Raw genomic sequence first — 16812 nt, forward strand, 5'->3', positions numbered from 1 at the left:
TTTACCTGGCCCACCACTCCACTACTCCACCCTGGACTAATGTTTACCTGGCCCACCACCCCACCCTGGAGTAATGTTTACCTGGCCCCCCACTCCACCACTCCACCCTGGAGTAATGTTTACCTGGCCCACCACTCCATCCTGGAGTAATGTTTACCTGGCCCATCACTCCACCCTAGAGTAATGTTTACCTGGCCCACTACTCCACCCTGGACTAATGTTTACCTGGCCCACCACTCCACTACTCCACCCTGGACTAATGTTTACCTGGCCCACCACCCCACCCTGGAGTAATGTTTACCTGGCCCACCACTCCACCACTCCACCCTGGAGTAATGTTTACCTGGCCCACCCCTCCATCCTGGAGTAATGTTTACCTGGCCCACCACTCCACCCTAGAGTAATGTTTACCTGGCCCACTACTCCACCCTGGAGTAATGTTTACCTGGCCCACCACTCCACCCTGGACTAATGTTTACCTGGCCCACCACTCCACCCTGGACTAATGTTTACCTGACCCACCACTCCACCACTCCACCCTGGACTAATGTTTACCTGGCCCACCACTCCACCACTCCACCCTGGACTAATGTTTACCTGGCCCACCACTCCACTACTCCACCCTGGAGTAATGTTTACCTGGCCCACCACTCCACCCTGGACTAATGTTTACCTGGCCCACCACTCCACCCTGGAGTAATGTTTACCTGGCCCACCACTCCACCCTGGAGTAATGTTTACCTGGCCCACCACTCCACCCTGGACTAATGTTTACCTGGCCCACCACTCCATCCTGGAGTAATGTTTACCTGGCCCACCACTCCACCCTGGAGTAATGTTTACCTGGCCCACTACTCCACCCTGGAGTAATGTTTACCTGGCCCACCACTCCACCCTGGAGTAATGTTTACCTGGCCCACTACTCCACCCTGGAGTAATGTTTACCTGGCCCACTACTCCACCCTGGAGGAATGTTTACCTGGCCCACTACTCCACCCTGGAGTAATGTTTACCTGGCCCACTACTCCACCCTGGAGTAATGTTTACCTGGCCCACCACTCCACCCTGGAGTAATGTTTACCTGGCCCACTACTCCACCCTGGAGTAATGTTTACCTGGCCAACCACTCCACCCTGGAGTAATGTTTACCTGGCCCACCACTCCACCCTGAACTAATGACTACCTGGCCCACCACTCCACCCTGGAGTAATGTTTACCTGGCCCACCACTCCACTACTCCACCCTGGACTAATGTTTACCTGGCCCACCACTCCACCCTGGACTAATGTTTACCTGGCCCACCACTCCACCCTGGACTAATGTTTACCTGGCCCACCACTCCACCCTGGACTAATGTTTACCTGGCCCACCACTCCACCCTGGACTAATGTTTACCTGGTCCACCACTACACCCTGGACTAATGTTTACCTGGCCCACCACTCCACCCTGGAGTAATGTTTACCTGGCCCACCACTCCACCCTGGACTAATGTTTACCTGGCCCACCACTCCACCCTGGACTAATGTTTACCTGGCCCACTACTCCACCCTGGACTAATGTTTACCTGGCCCACCACTCCACCACTCCACCCTGGACTAATGTTTACCTGGCCCACCACTCCACTACTCCACCCTGGACTAATGACTACCTGGCCCACCACTCCACTACTCCACCCTGGAGTAATGTTTACCTGGCCCACCACTCCACCCTGGAGTAATGTTTACCTGGCCCACCACTCCACCCTGGAGTAATGTTTACCTGGCCCACCACTCCACCCTGGAGTAATGTTTACCTGGCCCACCACTCCACCCTGGAGTAATGTTTACCTGGCCCACCACCCCACCCTGGAGTAATGTTTACCTGGCCCACCACTACACCACTCCACCCTGGAGTAATGTTTACCTGGCCCACCACTACACCACTCCACCCTGGAGTAATGTTTACCTGGCCCACCACTCCACCACTCCACCCTGGAGTAATGTTTACCTGGCCCACCACTCCACTACTCCACCCTGGACTAATGTTTACCTGGCCCACCACTCCACTACTCCACCCTGGACTAATGTTTACCTGGCCCACCACTACACCACTCCACCCTGGAGTAATGTTTACCTGGCCCACCACCCCACCCTGGAGTAATGTTTACCTGGCCCACCACTACACCACTCCACCCTGGAGTAATGTTTACCTGGCCCACCACTCCACTACTCCACCCTGGACTAATGTTTACCTGGCCCACCACTCCACTACTCCACCCTGGACTAATGTTTACCTGGCCCACCACTCCACTACTCCACCCTGGACTAATGTTTACCTGGCCCACCACTCCACTACTCCACCCTGGACTAATGTTTACCTGGCCCACCACTACACCACTCCACCCTGGAGTAATGTTTACCTGGCCCACCACCCCACCCTGGAGTAATGTTTACCTGGCCCACCACTACACCACTCCACCCTGGAGTAATGTTTACCTGGCCCACCACTCCACTACTCCACCCTGGACTAATGTTTACCTGGCCCACCACTCCACTACTCCACCCTGGACTAATGTTTACCTGGCCCACTACTCCACTACTCCACCCTGGACTAATGTTTACCTGGCCCACCGCTACACCACTCCACCCTGGAGTAATGTTTACCTGGCTCACCACTCCACTACTCCACCCTGGACTAATGTTTACCTGGCCCACCACTACACCACTCCACCCTGGAGTAATGTTTACCTGGCCCACCACTCCACTACTCCACCCTGGACTAATGTTTACCTGGCCCACTACTCCACCCTGGACTTGAACATTCTTTATGACCAGGTCCACCTCTACAAGACAGCAGTCCTAACTTTCGCCAGGACCCTGAAGGACGTCACCGTCAACCGAAGCCTCAGCACCTCAGACAGGAGCAACAGAGCAACGGACACCCTCCCAGAGCAACGGACACCCTCCCAGAGCAACGGACACACTCCCAGAGCAACGGAGACCCTCCCAGAGCAACGGACACCCTCCCAGAGCAACGGACACCCTCCCAGAGCAACGGACACCCTCCCAGAGCAACGGACACCCTCCCAGAGCAACGGAGACCAGCCACACATACTCTGAAAGTATTCAGACCCCTTGACTTTTTCCCACATCTTGTTACATTACAGCCTTATTCTAAAATGGATTAAAGAAATGTTTTCCCTCATTAATCTACACACAATACCCCATAATGACATCACAATACCCCATAATGACAAAGTGAAAACAGGTTTTTAGAAATGTTTGCTAATTTATAAAAAATAAAAAATAAAAACGTACATACCTTATTTACTTACTGAGACTCAAAATTGAGCTCAGGTGCATCCTGTTTCCATTGATCATCCTTGAGATGTTTCTACACTACCGGTCAATAGTTTTAGAAGTTTTTAGAGTGTGCAAAGCTGTCATCAAGGCAAAGGGTGGCTACTTTGAAGAATCTCAAATATAAAATATATTTTGATTTGCTTAACACTTTTTTTGGTTACTACATGATTCCATATGTGTTATTTCATAGTTGTGATGTCTTCATTATTATTCTACAATGTAGACAATAGTTCAAATAAAGAACAACCCTGGAATGAGTAGTAGTTAGAAAACCTTTGACTGGTAGTGTACGTCTTGATTGTAGTCCACCTGTGGTAAATTCAATTGATTGGACATGATTTGGAAAGGCACACACCTGTCTATATAAAGGTCCCACAGTTGACAGTGCATGTCAGAGCAAAAACCAAGCCATGAGGTCCAAGGAATTGTCCGTAGAGCGTAGAGACAGGATTGTGTCGAGGCACAGATCTAGGGAAGGGTACCAAAAACATTTCTGCAGCATTGAAGGTCCCCAAGAACACAGTGGCCTCCATCATTCTTAAATGGAAGAAGTTTAGAACCACCAAGACTCTTCCTAGAGCTGGCTGCCCTTCCAAGCTGACCTATCAGGGGGAGAAGGGCCTTGGTCAGGGAGGTGACCAAGAACCCAATGGTCACTCTGACAGAGTTCTGGAGTTACTCTGTGGAAATGGGAGAACCTTCCATAATGACAACCATCTCTGCAGCACTCCACCAATCAGGCCTTTATGGTAAAGTGGCCAGAAGGAAGCCACCCCTCAGTAAAAGGCACATGACAGCACATTGGAGTTTGTCAAAAGGCTGGTCTGATGAATCCAAGATTGAACTCTTTGCCCTGAATGCCAAGCGTCACGCCTGGAGGAAACCTGACACCATCCCTACGATGAAGCATGGTGGTGGCAGCATCATGCTGTGGGGATGTTTTTCAGCAGCAGGGACTGGGAGACTAGTCAGGATCGAGGGAAAGATGAACGGAGCCAAGTACATCAAGATCCTTGATGAAAACCTGCTCCAGAGCACTCAGGACCTCAGACTGAGGTGAAGGTTCACCTTCCACCAGAACAACGACCCTAAGCACCCAGCCAAGACAACGCAGGAGTGGCTTCAGGGACAAGTCTCTGAATGTCCTTGAGTGGCCCAGCCAGAGCCCGGACTTGAACCCGATCGAACATCTCTGGAGAGACATGAAAATAGCTGTGCAGCGACACTCCCCATCCAACCTGACAGAGCTTGAGAGGATCTGCAGAGAAGAATGGGAGAAACTCCCCAAATAGAGGTGTGCCAAGCTTGTAGCTTCATACCCAAGAAGACTCAAGGATGTAATCGCTGCCAAAGGTGCTTCAACAAAGTGCTGAGTACAGGGTCTGAATACTAACGAAAATGTGATATTTCAGGTTTTTTTGTTTTATAAATTAGCAACATTTTCCAAACTTGTTTTCGTTTTGTCATTATGGGGTATTGTGTGTAGATTGACGAGGGAAAAAACGATTTAATCAATTTTGTAATAAGGCTGTAACGTAACAAAATGTGGAATAAATCAAGGGGTCTGAATACTTTCCCAATGCATGTTGGGAAATAGACTGTATGTGTGGCAGGACTGTAGATGTCTACCCTGCTGGGTGGCAGGACTGTAGATGTCTACCCTGCTGGGTGGCAGGACTGTAGATGTCTACCCTGCTGGGTGGCAGGACTGTAGATGTCTACCCTGCTGGGTGGCAGGACTGTAGATGTCTACCCTGCTGGGTGGCAGGACTGTAGATGTCTACCCTGCTGGGTGGCAGGACTGTGGATGTCTACCCTGCTGGGTGGCAGGACTGTAGATGTCTACCCTGCTGGGTGGCAGGACTGTGGATGTCTACCCTGCTGGGTGGCAGGACTGTAGATGTCTACCCTGCTGGGTGGCAGGACTGTAGATGTCTACCCTGCTGGGTGGCAGGACTGTAGATGTCTACCCTGCTGGGTGGCAGGACTATAGATGTCTACCCTGCTGGGTGGCAGGACTATAGATGTCTACCCTGCTGGGTGGCAGGACTGTGGATGTCTACCCTGCTGGGTGGCAGGACTGTGGATGTCTACCCTGCTGGGTGGCAGGAATGTGGATGTCTACCCTGCTGGGTGGCAGGACTGTGGATGTCTACCCTGCTGGGTGGCAGGACTGTAGATCTCTACCCTGCTGGGTGGCAGGACTGTAGATGTCTACCCTGCTGGGTGGCAGGACTGTGGATGTCTACCCTGCTGGGTGGCAGGACTGTGGATGTCTACCCTGCTGGGTGGCAGGACTGTGGATGTCTACCTTGCTGGGTGGCAGAACTGTGGGTCTCTACCCTGCTGGGTGACAGGAATGTAGATCTCTACCCTGCTGGGTGGCAGGACTGTGGATGTCTACCCTGCTGGGTGGCAGGACTATAGATGTCTACCCTGCTGGGTGGCAGGACTATAGATGTCTACCCTGCTGGGTGGCAGGACTGTAGATGTCTACCCTGCTGGGTGGCAGGACTGTGGATGTCTACCCTCCTGGGTGGCAGGACTGTAGATGTCTACCCTGCTGGGTGGCAGGACTGTAGATGTCTACCCTGCTGGGTGGCAGGACTGTGGATGTCTACCCTGCTGGGTGGCAGGACTGTGGATGTCTACCCTCCTGGGTGGCAGGACTGTAGATGTCTACCCTGCTGGGTGGCAGGACTGTGGATGTCTACCCTGCTGTGTGTGACAGAGATAGTCTATTTGATGTTGTGATGGGTTGAGCCTTAATGTTCCGTTCCTCTCCCACACACACACGCGCACACAGACACACACACACACAGACACACACACACACACACACAGACACACACACACACACACACACACACACACACACACACACACACACACAGACACACACACACACACACACACACACAGACACGCGCACACACACTCTGTGTGTGAGTCATCTGTTTAGGGTTGTCTGAGTTGATTCACATCAGACTATAGCTGAAGCTTTGAGACTGGTATGAAGCTGAAGCTTTAATTTAAGACTGGTATGAAGCTGAAGCTTTAATTTAAGACTGGTATGAAGCTGAAGCTTTAATTTAAGACTGGTATGAAGCTGAAGCGTTGAGACTGGTATGACGCTGAAGCTTAGAGGCTGGTATGACGCTGAAGCTTTGAGACTGGTATGAAGCTGAAGCTTTGAGACTGGTATGAAGCTGAAGCTTTGAGACTGGGATGAAGCTGAAGCTTTGAGACTGGGATGAAGCTGAAGCGTTGAGACTGGTATGACGCTGAAGCTTTGAGACTGGTATGACGCTGAAGCTTTGAGACTGGTATGAAGCTGAAGCTTTGAGACTGGTATGAAGCTGAAGCTTTGAGACTGGTATGAAGCTGAAGCTTTAATTTAACACTGGTATGAAGCTGAAGCTTTGAGACTGGTATGAAGCTGAAGCTTTGAGACTGGTATGAAGCTGAAGCTTAGAGACTGGTATGAAGCTGAAGCTTTGAGACTGGTATGAAGCTGAAGCTTTGAGACTGATATGAAGCTGAAGCTTAGAGACTGGTATGAAGCTGAAGCTTTGAGACTGGTATGAAGCTGAAGCTTTGAGACTGATATGAAGCTGAAGCTTTGAGACTGATATGAAGCTGCAGCTTAGAGGCTGGTATGAAGCTGAAGCTTTAAGACTGGTATGAAGCTGCAGCTTTAAGACTGGTATGAAGCTGCAGCTTAGAGGCTGGTATGAAGCTGAAGCTTTGAGACTGGTATGAAGCTGAAGCTTTGAGACTGGGATGAAGCTGAAGCTTTGAGACTGGTATGAAGCTGAATCTTTGAGACTGGTATGAAGCTGAAGCTTTGAGACTGGTATGACGCTGAAGCTTTGAGACTGGTATGACGCTGAAGCTTTGAGACTGATATGAAGCTGAAGCTTTGGGACTGGTATGACGCTGAAGCTTTGAGACTGAAATGAAGCTGAAGCTTTGAGACTGGGATGAAGCTGAAGCTTTGAGACTGGGATGAAGCTGAAGCTTTGAGACTGGTATGACGCTGAAGCTTTGAGACTGGTATGAAGCAGAAGCTTTAAGACTGGTATGAAGTTGAAGCTTTGAGACTGGTATGAAGCTGACGCTTTGAGACTGGTATGAAGCTGAAGCTTTGAGACTGGTATGAAGCTGAAGCTTTGAGACTGGTATGAAGCTGAAGCTTTGAGACTGATATGAAGCTAATATCTGATCAACTCAGAAGAGCTTTGTCAGAAAGAACCAGGGAATATCTTTCTCTCTCAGAGAATGAGAGAATATATCTCTTTTCAGAAAGCAAAGGAATATTATCTTGCTGTTCTTTAATGAGGAGTATTTCAGAGTGTAGGAGGAGAACCAGGGAGTCAGAGGTGACCAGTCACACACACACAGAGACACACACACACACACAGAGACACACACACAGAGACACACACACACACACACAGAGACACACACACACACACACACACACACACACACACACACACACACACACACACACACACACACACACACACACACACACACACACACACACACACAGAGAGAGAGAGAGAGATACACACACGAAACCAGTCTGGCGGCTAAATGAAAGGCAGTCATATCAATGTAGTGGTGACAGACAGAAAGGGTTAGATCATTGTAATGGTGTCAGACAGAAAGGGTTAGATCATTGTAATGGTGTCAGACAGAAAGGGTTAGATCATTGTAATGATGTTAGACAGAAAGGGTTAGATCATTGTAATGGTGTCAGACAGAAAGGGTTAGATCATTGTAATGATGTCAGACAGAAAGGGTTAGATCATTGCAGTGGTGTTAGACAAAGGGTTAGATCATTGTAATGATGTTAGACAGAAAGGGTTAGATCATTGTAATGGTGTCAGACAGAAAGGGTTAGATCATTGTAATGGTGTCAGACAGAAAGGGTTAGATCATTGTAATGATGTTAGACAGAAAGGGTTAGATCATTGTAATGGTGTCAGACAGAAAGGGTTAGATCATTGTAATGATGTCAGACAGAAAGGGTTAGATCATTGCAGTGGTGTTAGACAAAGGGTTAGATCATTGTAATGATGTTAGACAGAAAGGGTTAGATCATTGTAATGGTGTCAGACAGAAAGGGTTAGATCATTGTAATGATGTCAGACAGAAAGGGTTAGATCATTGTAATGGTGTCAGACAGAAAGGGTTAGATCATTGTAATGATGTCAGACAGAAATGGTTAGATCATTGTAATGGTGTCAGACAGAAAGGGTTAGATCATTGTAATGGTGTCAGACAGAAAGGGTTAGATCATTGTAATGATGTCAGACAGAAAGGGTTAGGTCATTGTAATGGTGTCAGACAGAAAGGGTTAGGTCATTGTAATGGTGTCAGACAGAAAGGGTTAGATCATTGTAATGGTGTTAGACAGAAAGGGTTAGATCATTGTAATGGTGTTAGACAGAAAGGGTTAGATCATTGTAATGGTGTTAGACAAAGGGTTAGATCATTGTAATGGTGTCAGACAGAAATGGTTAGATCATTGTAATGATGTCAGACAGAAATGGTTAGATCATTGTAATGATGTCAGACAGAAATGGTTAGATCATTGTAATGGTGTCAGACAGAAAGGGTTAGATCATTGTAATGGTGTCAGACAGAAAGGGTTAGGTCATTGTAATGATGTCAGACAGAAATGGTTAGATCATTGTAATGGTGTCAGACAGAAATGGTTAGATCATTGTAATGATGTTAGACAGAAAGGGTTAGATCCTTGTAATGATGTTAGACCCGAAAGTGACGTTGGTCGGTTTAGCATGGAACCATTAGCATCATTACCCAACGCAGCCCAGAGACTCTGGTGGCGCAGCTAGCACGATGCAGTGCCCTAGACCACTGCGCCACCCGGGAGGCTGGTGATGGAACCATTAGCATCATTACCCAACGCAGCCCAGAGACTGGCAGGATGACATTAACAGATGTCTTCTCTGTTATGGAGACAATATTAAACTGATGATGGTGATGATGATGATGAATTATGGTGATGATGAGTTATGGTGATGATGAGTTATGGTGATGATGATGAGTTATGGTGATGATGATGATGGTGATGATGATGATGATGATGATGATGATGATGAGTTATGGTGATGATGATGATGATGATGATGAGTTATGGTGAGTTATGATGATGATGATGATGATGATGATGATGATGATGATGATGATGAGTTATGGTGATGATGATGATGATGATGAGTTATGGTGATGATGATGATGATGATGATGATGATGATGATGATGATGAGTTATGGTGAGTTATGATGATGATGATGATGATGGTGATGAGGATTTATGGTGATGATGATGAGTTATGGTGATGATGATGATGATGATGAGTTATGGTGATGGTGAGTTATGGTGATGATGGTGATGATGATGATGATGATGAGTTATGGTGATGATGATGAGTTATGGTGATGATGGTGATGATGATGAGTTATGGTGATGATGATGAGTTATGGTGATGATGGTGATGATGATGAGTTATGGTGATGATGAATTATGGTGATGATGATGAGTTATGGTGATGATGAATTATGGTGATGATGATGATGATGATGAGTTATGGTGGTGATGATGAATTATGGTGATGATGATGAGCTATGGTGGTGATGATGATGGTGATGATGATGAGTTATGGTGATGATGATGAATTATGGTGATGATGATGAGCTATGGTGGTGATGATGATGATGATGATGATGAGTTATGGTGATGATGGTGATGATGATGAGTTATGGTGATGATGGTGATGATGATGAGGTATGGTGATGATGGTGATGATGATGAGGTATGGTGATGATGGTGATGATGATGAGTTATGGTGATGATGGTGATGATGATGAGTTATGGTGATGATGGTGATGATGATGAGTTATGGTGATGATGATGAGTTATGGTGATGATGATGAGTTATGGTGGTGATGGTGATGATGATGATGAGTTATGGTGATGATGATGATGATGATGATGGTGATGATGATGATGAGTTATGGTGATGAGTTATGATGATGATGGTGATGAGGATTTATGGTGATGATGATGAGTTATGGTGATGATGATGAGTTATGATGATGATGGTGATGAGGATTTATGGTGGTGGTGATTTATGATGTTTGTTCTTCCAGGAAGAGGAGATGCCAGAGGTGGAGATAGACATCGATGACCTGTTGGAAGTCAACAGCGAAGACGAGAGAGCTGTCAAACTACAGGTACCCATAATCCTTCACATTACTGCATAAAAACTCCATAATGCTTCATAATACTGCATAGGAACTGCATAATGCTTCACAATACTGCATAGGAACTGCATAATGCTTCATAATACTGCATAATGCTTCATAATACTGCATAGGAACTGCATAATGCTTCATAATACTGCATAGGAACTGCATAATGCTTCATAATACTGCATAGGAACTGCATAATGCTTCATAATACTGCATAGGAACTGCATCATGCTTCATAATACTGCATAGGAACTGCATAATGCTTCCTAATACTGCATTGGAACTGCATAATGCTTCACAATACTACATAGGAACTGCATCATGCTTCATAATACTGCATAGGAACTGCATCATGCTTCATAATACTGCATAGGAACTGCATAATGCTTCATAATACTGCATAATTCTTCACAATACTGCATATGAACTGCATAATGCTTCATAATACTGCATAGGAACTGCATAATGCTTCATAATATTGCGTAGGAACTGCATAATGCTTCATAATACTGCATAGGAACTGCATAATACTGCATAGGAACTGCATAATGCTTCATAATACTGCATAGGAACTGCATAATGCTTCATAATACTGCATAGGAACTGCATAATGCTTCATAATACTGCATAGGAACTGCATAATGCTTCATAATACTGCATAGGAACTGCATAATGCTTCATAATACTGCATAGGAACAGCATAATACTGCATAGGAACAGCATAATGCTTCATAATACTGCATAGGAACTGCATAATGCTTCACAATACTACATAGGAACTGCATCATGCTTCATAATACTGCATAGGAACTGCATAATGCTTCATAATACTACATAGGAACTGCATCATGCTTCATAATACTGCATAGGAACTGCATAATGCTTCACAATACTACATAGGAACTGCATCATGCTTCATAATACTGCATAGGAACTGCATAATGCTTCATAATACTGCATAGGAACTGCATAATGCTTCATAATACTGCATAGGAACTGCATCATGCTTCATAATACTGCATAGGAACTGCATAATGCTTCCTAATACTGCATTGGAACTGCATAATGCTTCCTAATACTGCATAATTCTTCACAATACTGCATATGAACTGCATAATGCTTCATAATACCGCATAGGAACTGCATAATGCTTCATAATATTGCGTAGGAACTGCATAATGCTTCATAATACTGCATAGGAACTGCATAATACTGCATAGGAACTGCATAATGCTTCATAATACTGCATAGGAACTGCATAATGCTTCATAATACTGCATAGGAACTGCATAATGCTTCATAATACTGCATAGGAACTGCATAATGCTTCATAATACTGCATAGGAACTGCATAATGCTTCATAATACTGCATAGGAACAGCATAATACTGCATAGGAACAGCATAATGCTTCATAATACTGCATAGGAACTGCATAATGCTTCACAATACTACATAGGAACTGCATCATGCTTCATAATACTGCATAGGAACTGCATAATGCTTCATAATACTACATAGGAACTGCATCATGCTTCATAATACTGCATAGGAACTGCATAATGCTTCACAATACTACATAGGAACTGCATCATGCTTCATAATACTGCATAGGAACTGCATAATGCTTCATAATACTGCATAGGAACTGCATAATGCTTCATAATACTGCATAGGAACTGCATAATGCTTCATAATACTGCATAGGAACTCCATAATGCTTCATAATACTGCATAGGAACTCCATAATGCTTCATAATACTGCATAGGAACAGCATAATACTGCATAGGAACTGCATAATGCTTCATAATACTGCATAGGAACTGCATAATGCTTCACAATACTACATAGGAACTGCATCATGCTTCATAATACTGCATAGGAACTGCATAATGCTTCACAATACTACATAGGAACTGCATCATGTTTCATAATACTGCATAGGAACTGCATAATGCTTCATAATACTACATAGGAACTGCATCATGCTTCATAATACTGCATAGGAACTGCATAATGCTTCACAATACTACATAGGAACTGCATCATGCTTCATAATACTACATAGGAACTGCATCATGCTTCATAATACTGCATAGGAACTGCATAATGCTTCACAATACTAAATAGGAACTGCATCATGCTTCATAATACTGCATAGGAACTGCATAATGCTTCATAAACTGCATAGGAACTGCATAATGCTTCATAATACTGCATAGGAACTCCATAATGCTTCATAATACTGCATAGGAACTCCATAATGCTTCATAATACTGCATAGGAACAGCATAATACTGCATAGGAACTGCATAATGCTTCATAATACTGCATAGGAACTGCATAATGCTTCACAATACTACATAGGAACTGCATCATGCTTCATAATACTGCATAGGAACTGCATAATGCTTCACAATACTACATAGGAACTGCATCATGCTTCATAATACTGCATAGGAACTGCATAATGCTTCATAATACTACATAGGAACTGCATCATGCTTCATAATACTGCATAGGAACTGCATAATGCTTCACAATACTACATAGGAACTGCATCATGCTTCATAATACTGCATAGGAACTGCATAATGCTTCATAATACTGCATAGGAACTGCATAATGCTTCATAATACTGCATAGGAACTGCATAATGCTTCATAATACTGCATAGGAACTCCATAATGCTTCATAATACTGCATAGGAACTCCATAATGCTTCATAATACTGCATAGGAACTCCATAATGCTTCATAATACTGCATAGGAACTTTCTTGACATGGAACATAAAAACACATATTGTCCCTCTCTCTCAACAGGAATCTTTAATGGACTGCTATAAACCCACGGAGGTGAGTAGTAGTGGGCTCTCTCTCTCTCTTTCTCTCTCTCTCACTCTCTCACTCTCTCTCTATTTCTCTCACTCACACACGGGGCGGGCTGTTTTGTGAAAAAATCTCACTCTGCACACAGCAACCCCATTCTGACTGGTCAGGAGTTGTGGTCAGTAGTTGTGGTCAGTAGTTGTGTGGTTGTGGTCAGTAGTTGTGGTCAGTAGTCGTGGTCAGTAGTTGTGTGGTTGTGGTCAGTTGTTGTGGTCAGTAGTTGTGGTCAGTAGTTGTGGTCAGTAGTTGTGTGGTTGTGGTCAGTAGTTGTGGTCAGTAGTTGTGTGGTTGTGGTCAGTAGTTGTGTGGTTGTGGTCAGTAGTTGTGTGGTTGTGGTCAGTTGTTGTGTGGTTGTGGTCAGTAGTTGTGTAGTTGTGGTCAGTAGTTGTGTGGTTGTTGTCAGTAGTTGTGGTCAGTAGTTGTGTGGTTGTGGTCAGTTGTTGTGTGGTTGTTGTCAGTAGTTGTGGTCAGTAGTTGTGTGGTTGTGGTCAGTTGTTGTGGTCAGTAGTTGTGTGGTTGTGGTCAGTAGTTGTGTGGTTGTGGTCAGTGGTTGTGGTCAGTAGTTGTGTGGTTGTGGTCAGTAGTTGTGTGGTTGTGGTCAGTAGTTGTGGTCAGTAGTTGTGTGGTTGTGGTCAGTAGTTGTGTGGTTGTGGTCAGTAGTTGTGTGGTTGTGGTCAGTAGTTGTGTGGTTGTAGTCAGTAGTTGTGGTCAGTAGTTTTGTGGTCAGTAGTTGTGGTCAGTAGTTGTGTGGTTGTGGTCAGTAGTTGTGTGGTTGTGGTCAGTAGTTGTGGTCAGTTGTTGTGTGGTTGTGGTCAGTAGTTGTGGTCAGTAGTTGTGTGGTTGTGGTCAGTAGTTGTGTAGTTATGGTCAGTAGTTGTGTGGTTGTGGTCAGTAGTTGTGGTCAGTAGTTGTGTGGTTGTGGTCAGTTGTTGTGGTCAGTAGTTGTGGTCAGTAGTTGTGTGGTTGTGGTCAGTAGTTGTGTGATTGTGGTCAGTAGTTGTGTGGTTGTGGTCAGTAGTTGTGTGGTTGTGGTCAGTAGTCGTGGTCAGTAGTTGTGTGGTTGTGGTCAGTTGTTGTGGTCAGTAGTTGTGGTCAGTAGTTGTGGTCAGTAGTTGTGTGGTTGTGGTCAGTAGTTGTGGTCAGTAGTTGTGTGGTTGTGGTCAGTAGTTGTGTGGTTGTGGTCAGTAGTTGTGTGGTTGTGGTCAGTTGTTGTGTGGTTGTGGTCAGTAGTTGTGTAGTTGTGGTCAGTAGTTGTGTGGTTGTTGTCAGTAGTTGTGGTCAGTAGTTGTGTGGTTGTGGTCAGTAGTTGTGTGGTTGTAGTCAGTAATTATATGGTTGTGGTCAGTAGTTGTGTGGTTGTGGTCAGTAGTTGTGTATTTGTGGTCAGTAGTTGTGTGGTTGTGGTCAGTAGTTGTGTAGTTGTGGTCAGTAGTTGTGGTCAGTTGTTGTGTGGTTGTGGTCAGTAGTTGTGGTCAGTAGTTGTGGTCAGTAGTTGTGTGGTTGTGGTCAGTAGTTGTGTGGTTGTAGTCAGTAATTATATGGTTGTGGTCAGTAGTTGTGTGGTTGTGGTCAGTAGTTGTGGTCAGTTGTTGTGTGGTTGTGGTCAGTAGTTGTGGTCAGTAGTTGTGGTCAGTAGTTGTGTGGTTGTAGTCAGTAATTATATGGTTGTGGTCAGTAGTTGTTTTTGTTTTTTTATTTCACCTTTATTTAACCAGGTAGGCTAGTTGAGAACAAGTTCTCATTTGCAACTGCGACCTGGCCAAGATAAAGCATAGCAGTGTGAACAGACAACAACACAGAGTTACACATGGAGTAAACAATAAACAAGTCAATAACATAGTAGGGGGAAAAAACTGAATCTATATACAATGTGTGCAAAAGGCATGAGGAGGTAGGCAATAAATAGGCCATAGGAGCGAATCATTACAATTTAGCAGATTAACACTGGAGTGATAAATCATCAGATGATCATGTGCAAGTAGAGATACTGGTGTGCAAAAGAGCAGAAAAGTAAATAAATAAAAACAGTATGGGGATGAGGTAGGTAAATTGGGTGGGCTATATACCGATGGACTATGTACAGCTGCAGCGATCGGTTAGCTGCTCAGATAGCAGATGTTTAAAGTTGGTGAGGGAGATAAAAGTCTCCAACTTCAGAGATTTTTGCAATTCGTTCCAGTCGCAGGCAGCAGAGAACTGGAAGGAAAGGCGGCCAAATGAGGTTTTGGCTTTAGGGATGATCAGTGAGATATACCTGCTGGAGCGCATGCTACGGGTGGGTGTTGCCATCGTGACCAGTGAACTGAGATAAGGCGGCGCTTTACCTAGCATAGCCTTGTAGATGACCTGGAGCCAGTGGGTCTGAAGACGAACATGTAGCGAGGGCCAGCCGACTAGAGCATACAGGTCGCAGTGGTGGGTCGTATAAGGTGCTTTAGTAACAAAACGGATGGCACTGTGATAAACTGCATCCAGTTTGCTGAGTAGAGTATTGGAAGCTATTTTGTGGATGATATCGCCGAAGTCGAGGATCGGTAGGATAGTCAGTTTTACTAGGGTAAGTTTGGCTGCGTGAGTGAAGGAGGCTTTGTTGCGAAATAGAAAGCCGACTCTAGATTTGATTTTGGATTGGAGATGTTTGATATGAGTCTGGAAGGAGAGTTTGCAGTCTAGCCAGACACCTAGGTACTTATAGATGTCCACATATTCTAGGTCGGAACCATCCAGGGTGGTGATGCTAGTCGGGCGTGCGGGTGCAGGCAGCGACCGGTTGAAAAGCATACATTTGGTTTTACTAGCGTTTAAGAGCAGTTGGAGGCCACGGAAGGAGTGTTGTATGGCATTGAAGCTCGTTTGGAGGTTAGATAGCACAGTGTCCAAGGAAGGGCCAGAAGTATACAGAATTGTGTCGTCTGCGTAGAGGTGGATCAGGGAATCGCCCGCAGCAAGAGCAACAACATTGATATATACAGAGAAAAGAGTCGGCCCGAGAATTGAACCCTGTGGTACCCCCATAGAGACTGCCAGAGGACCGGACAACATGCCCTCCGATTTGACACACTGAACTCTGTCTGCAAAGTAGTTGGTGAACCAGGCAAGGCAGTCATTAGAAAAACCGAGGCTACCGAGTCTGCCGATAAGAATATGGTGATTGACAGAGTCGAAAGCCTTGGCCAGGTCGATGAAGACAGCTGCACAGTACTGTCTTTTATCGATGGCGGTTATGATATTGTTTAGTACCTTGAGCGTGGCTGAGGTGCACCCGTGACCGGCTCGGAAACCGGATTGCACA

At 45.4% G+C, this 16812-nt stretch overlaps 1 protein-coding gene across 1 annotated transcript in view; it reads left to right on the top strand.

Annotated features, from left to right (window-relative positions):
* The window catches only part of LOC129825481 (protein phosphatase 1 regulatory subunit 14C-like), a 55874-nt gene that overhangs the window by 23828 nt on the left and 15234 nt on the right, over positions 1 to 16812 (top strand). The window contains exons 2-3 of the mRNA XM_055885615.1: positions 10530 to 10613; positions 13455 to 13487. Of these exons, the coding sequence (XP_055741590.1) occupies positions 10530 to 10613; positions 13455 to 13487 (117 nt within the window). The remainder of the gene's footprint in view (positions 1 to 10529; positions 10614 to 13454; positions 13488 to 16812) is intronic.

The sequence above is a fragment of the Salvelinus fontinalis genome, chromosome 27 (genome assembly GCF_029448725.1).
Source record: "Salvelinus fontinalis isolate EN_2023a chromosome 27, ASM2944872v1, whole genome shotgun sequence".
Classification (NCBI taxonomy): Eukaryota; Metazoa; Chordata; class Actinopteri; order Salmoniformes; family Salmonidae; genus Salvelinus; species Salvelinus fontinalis.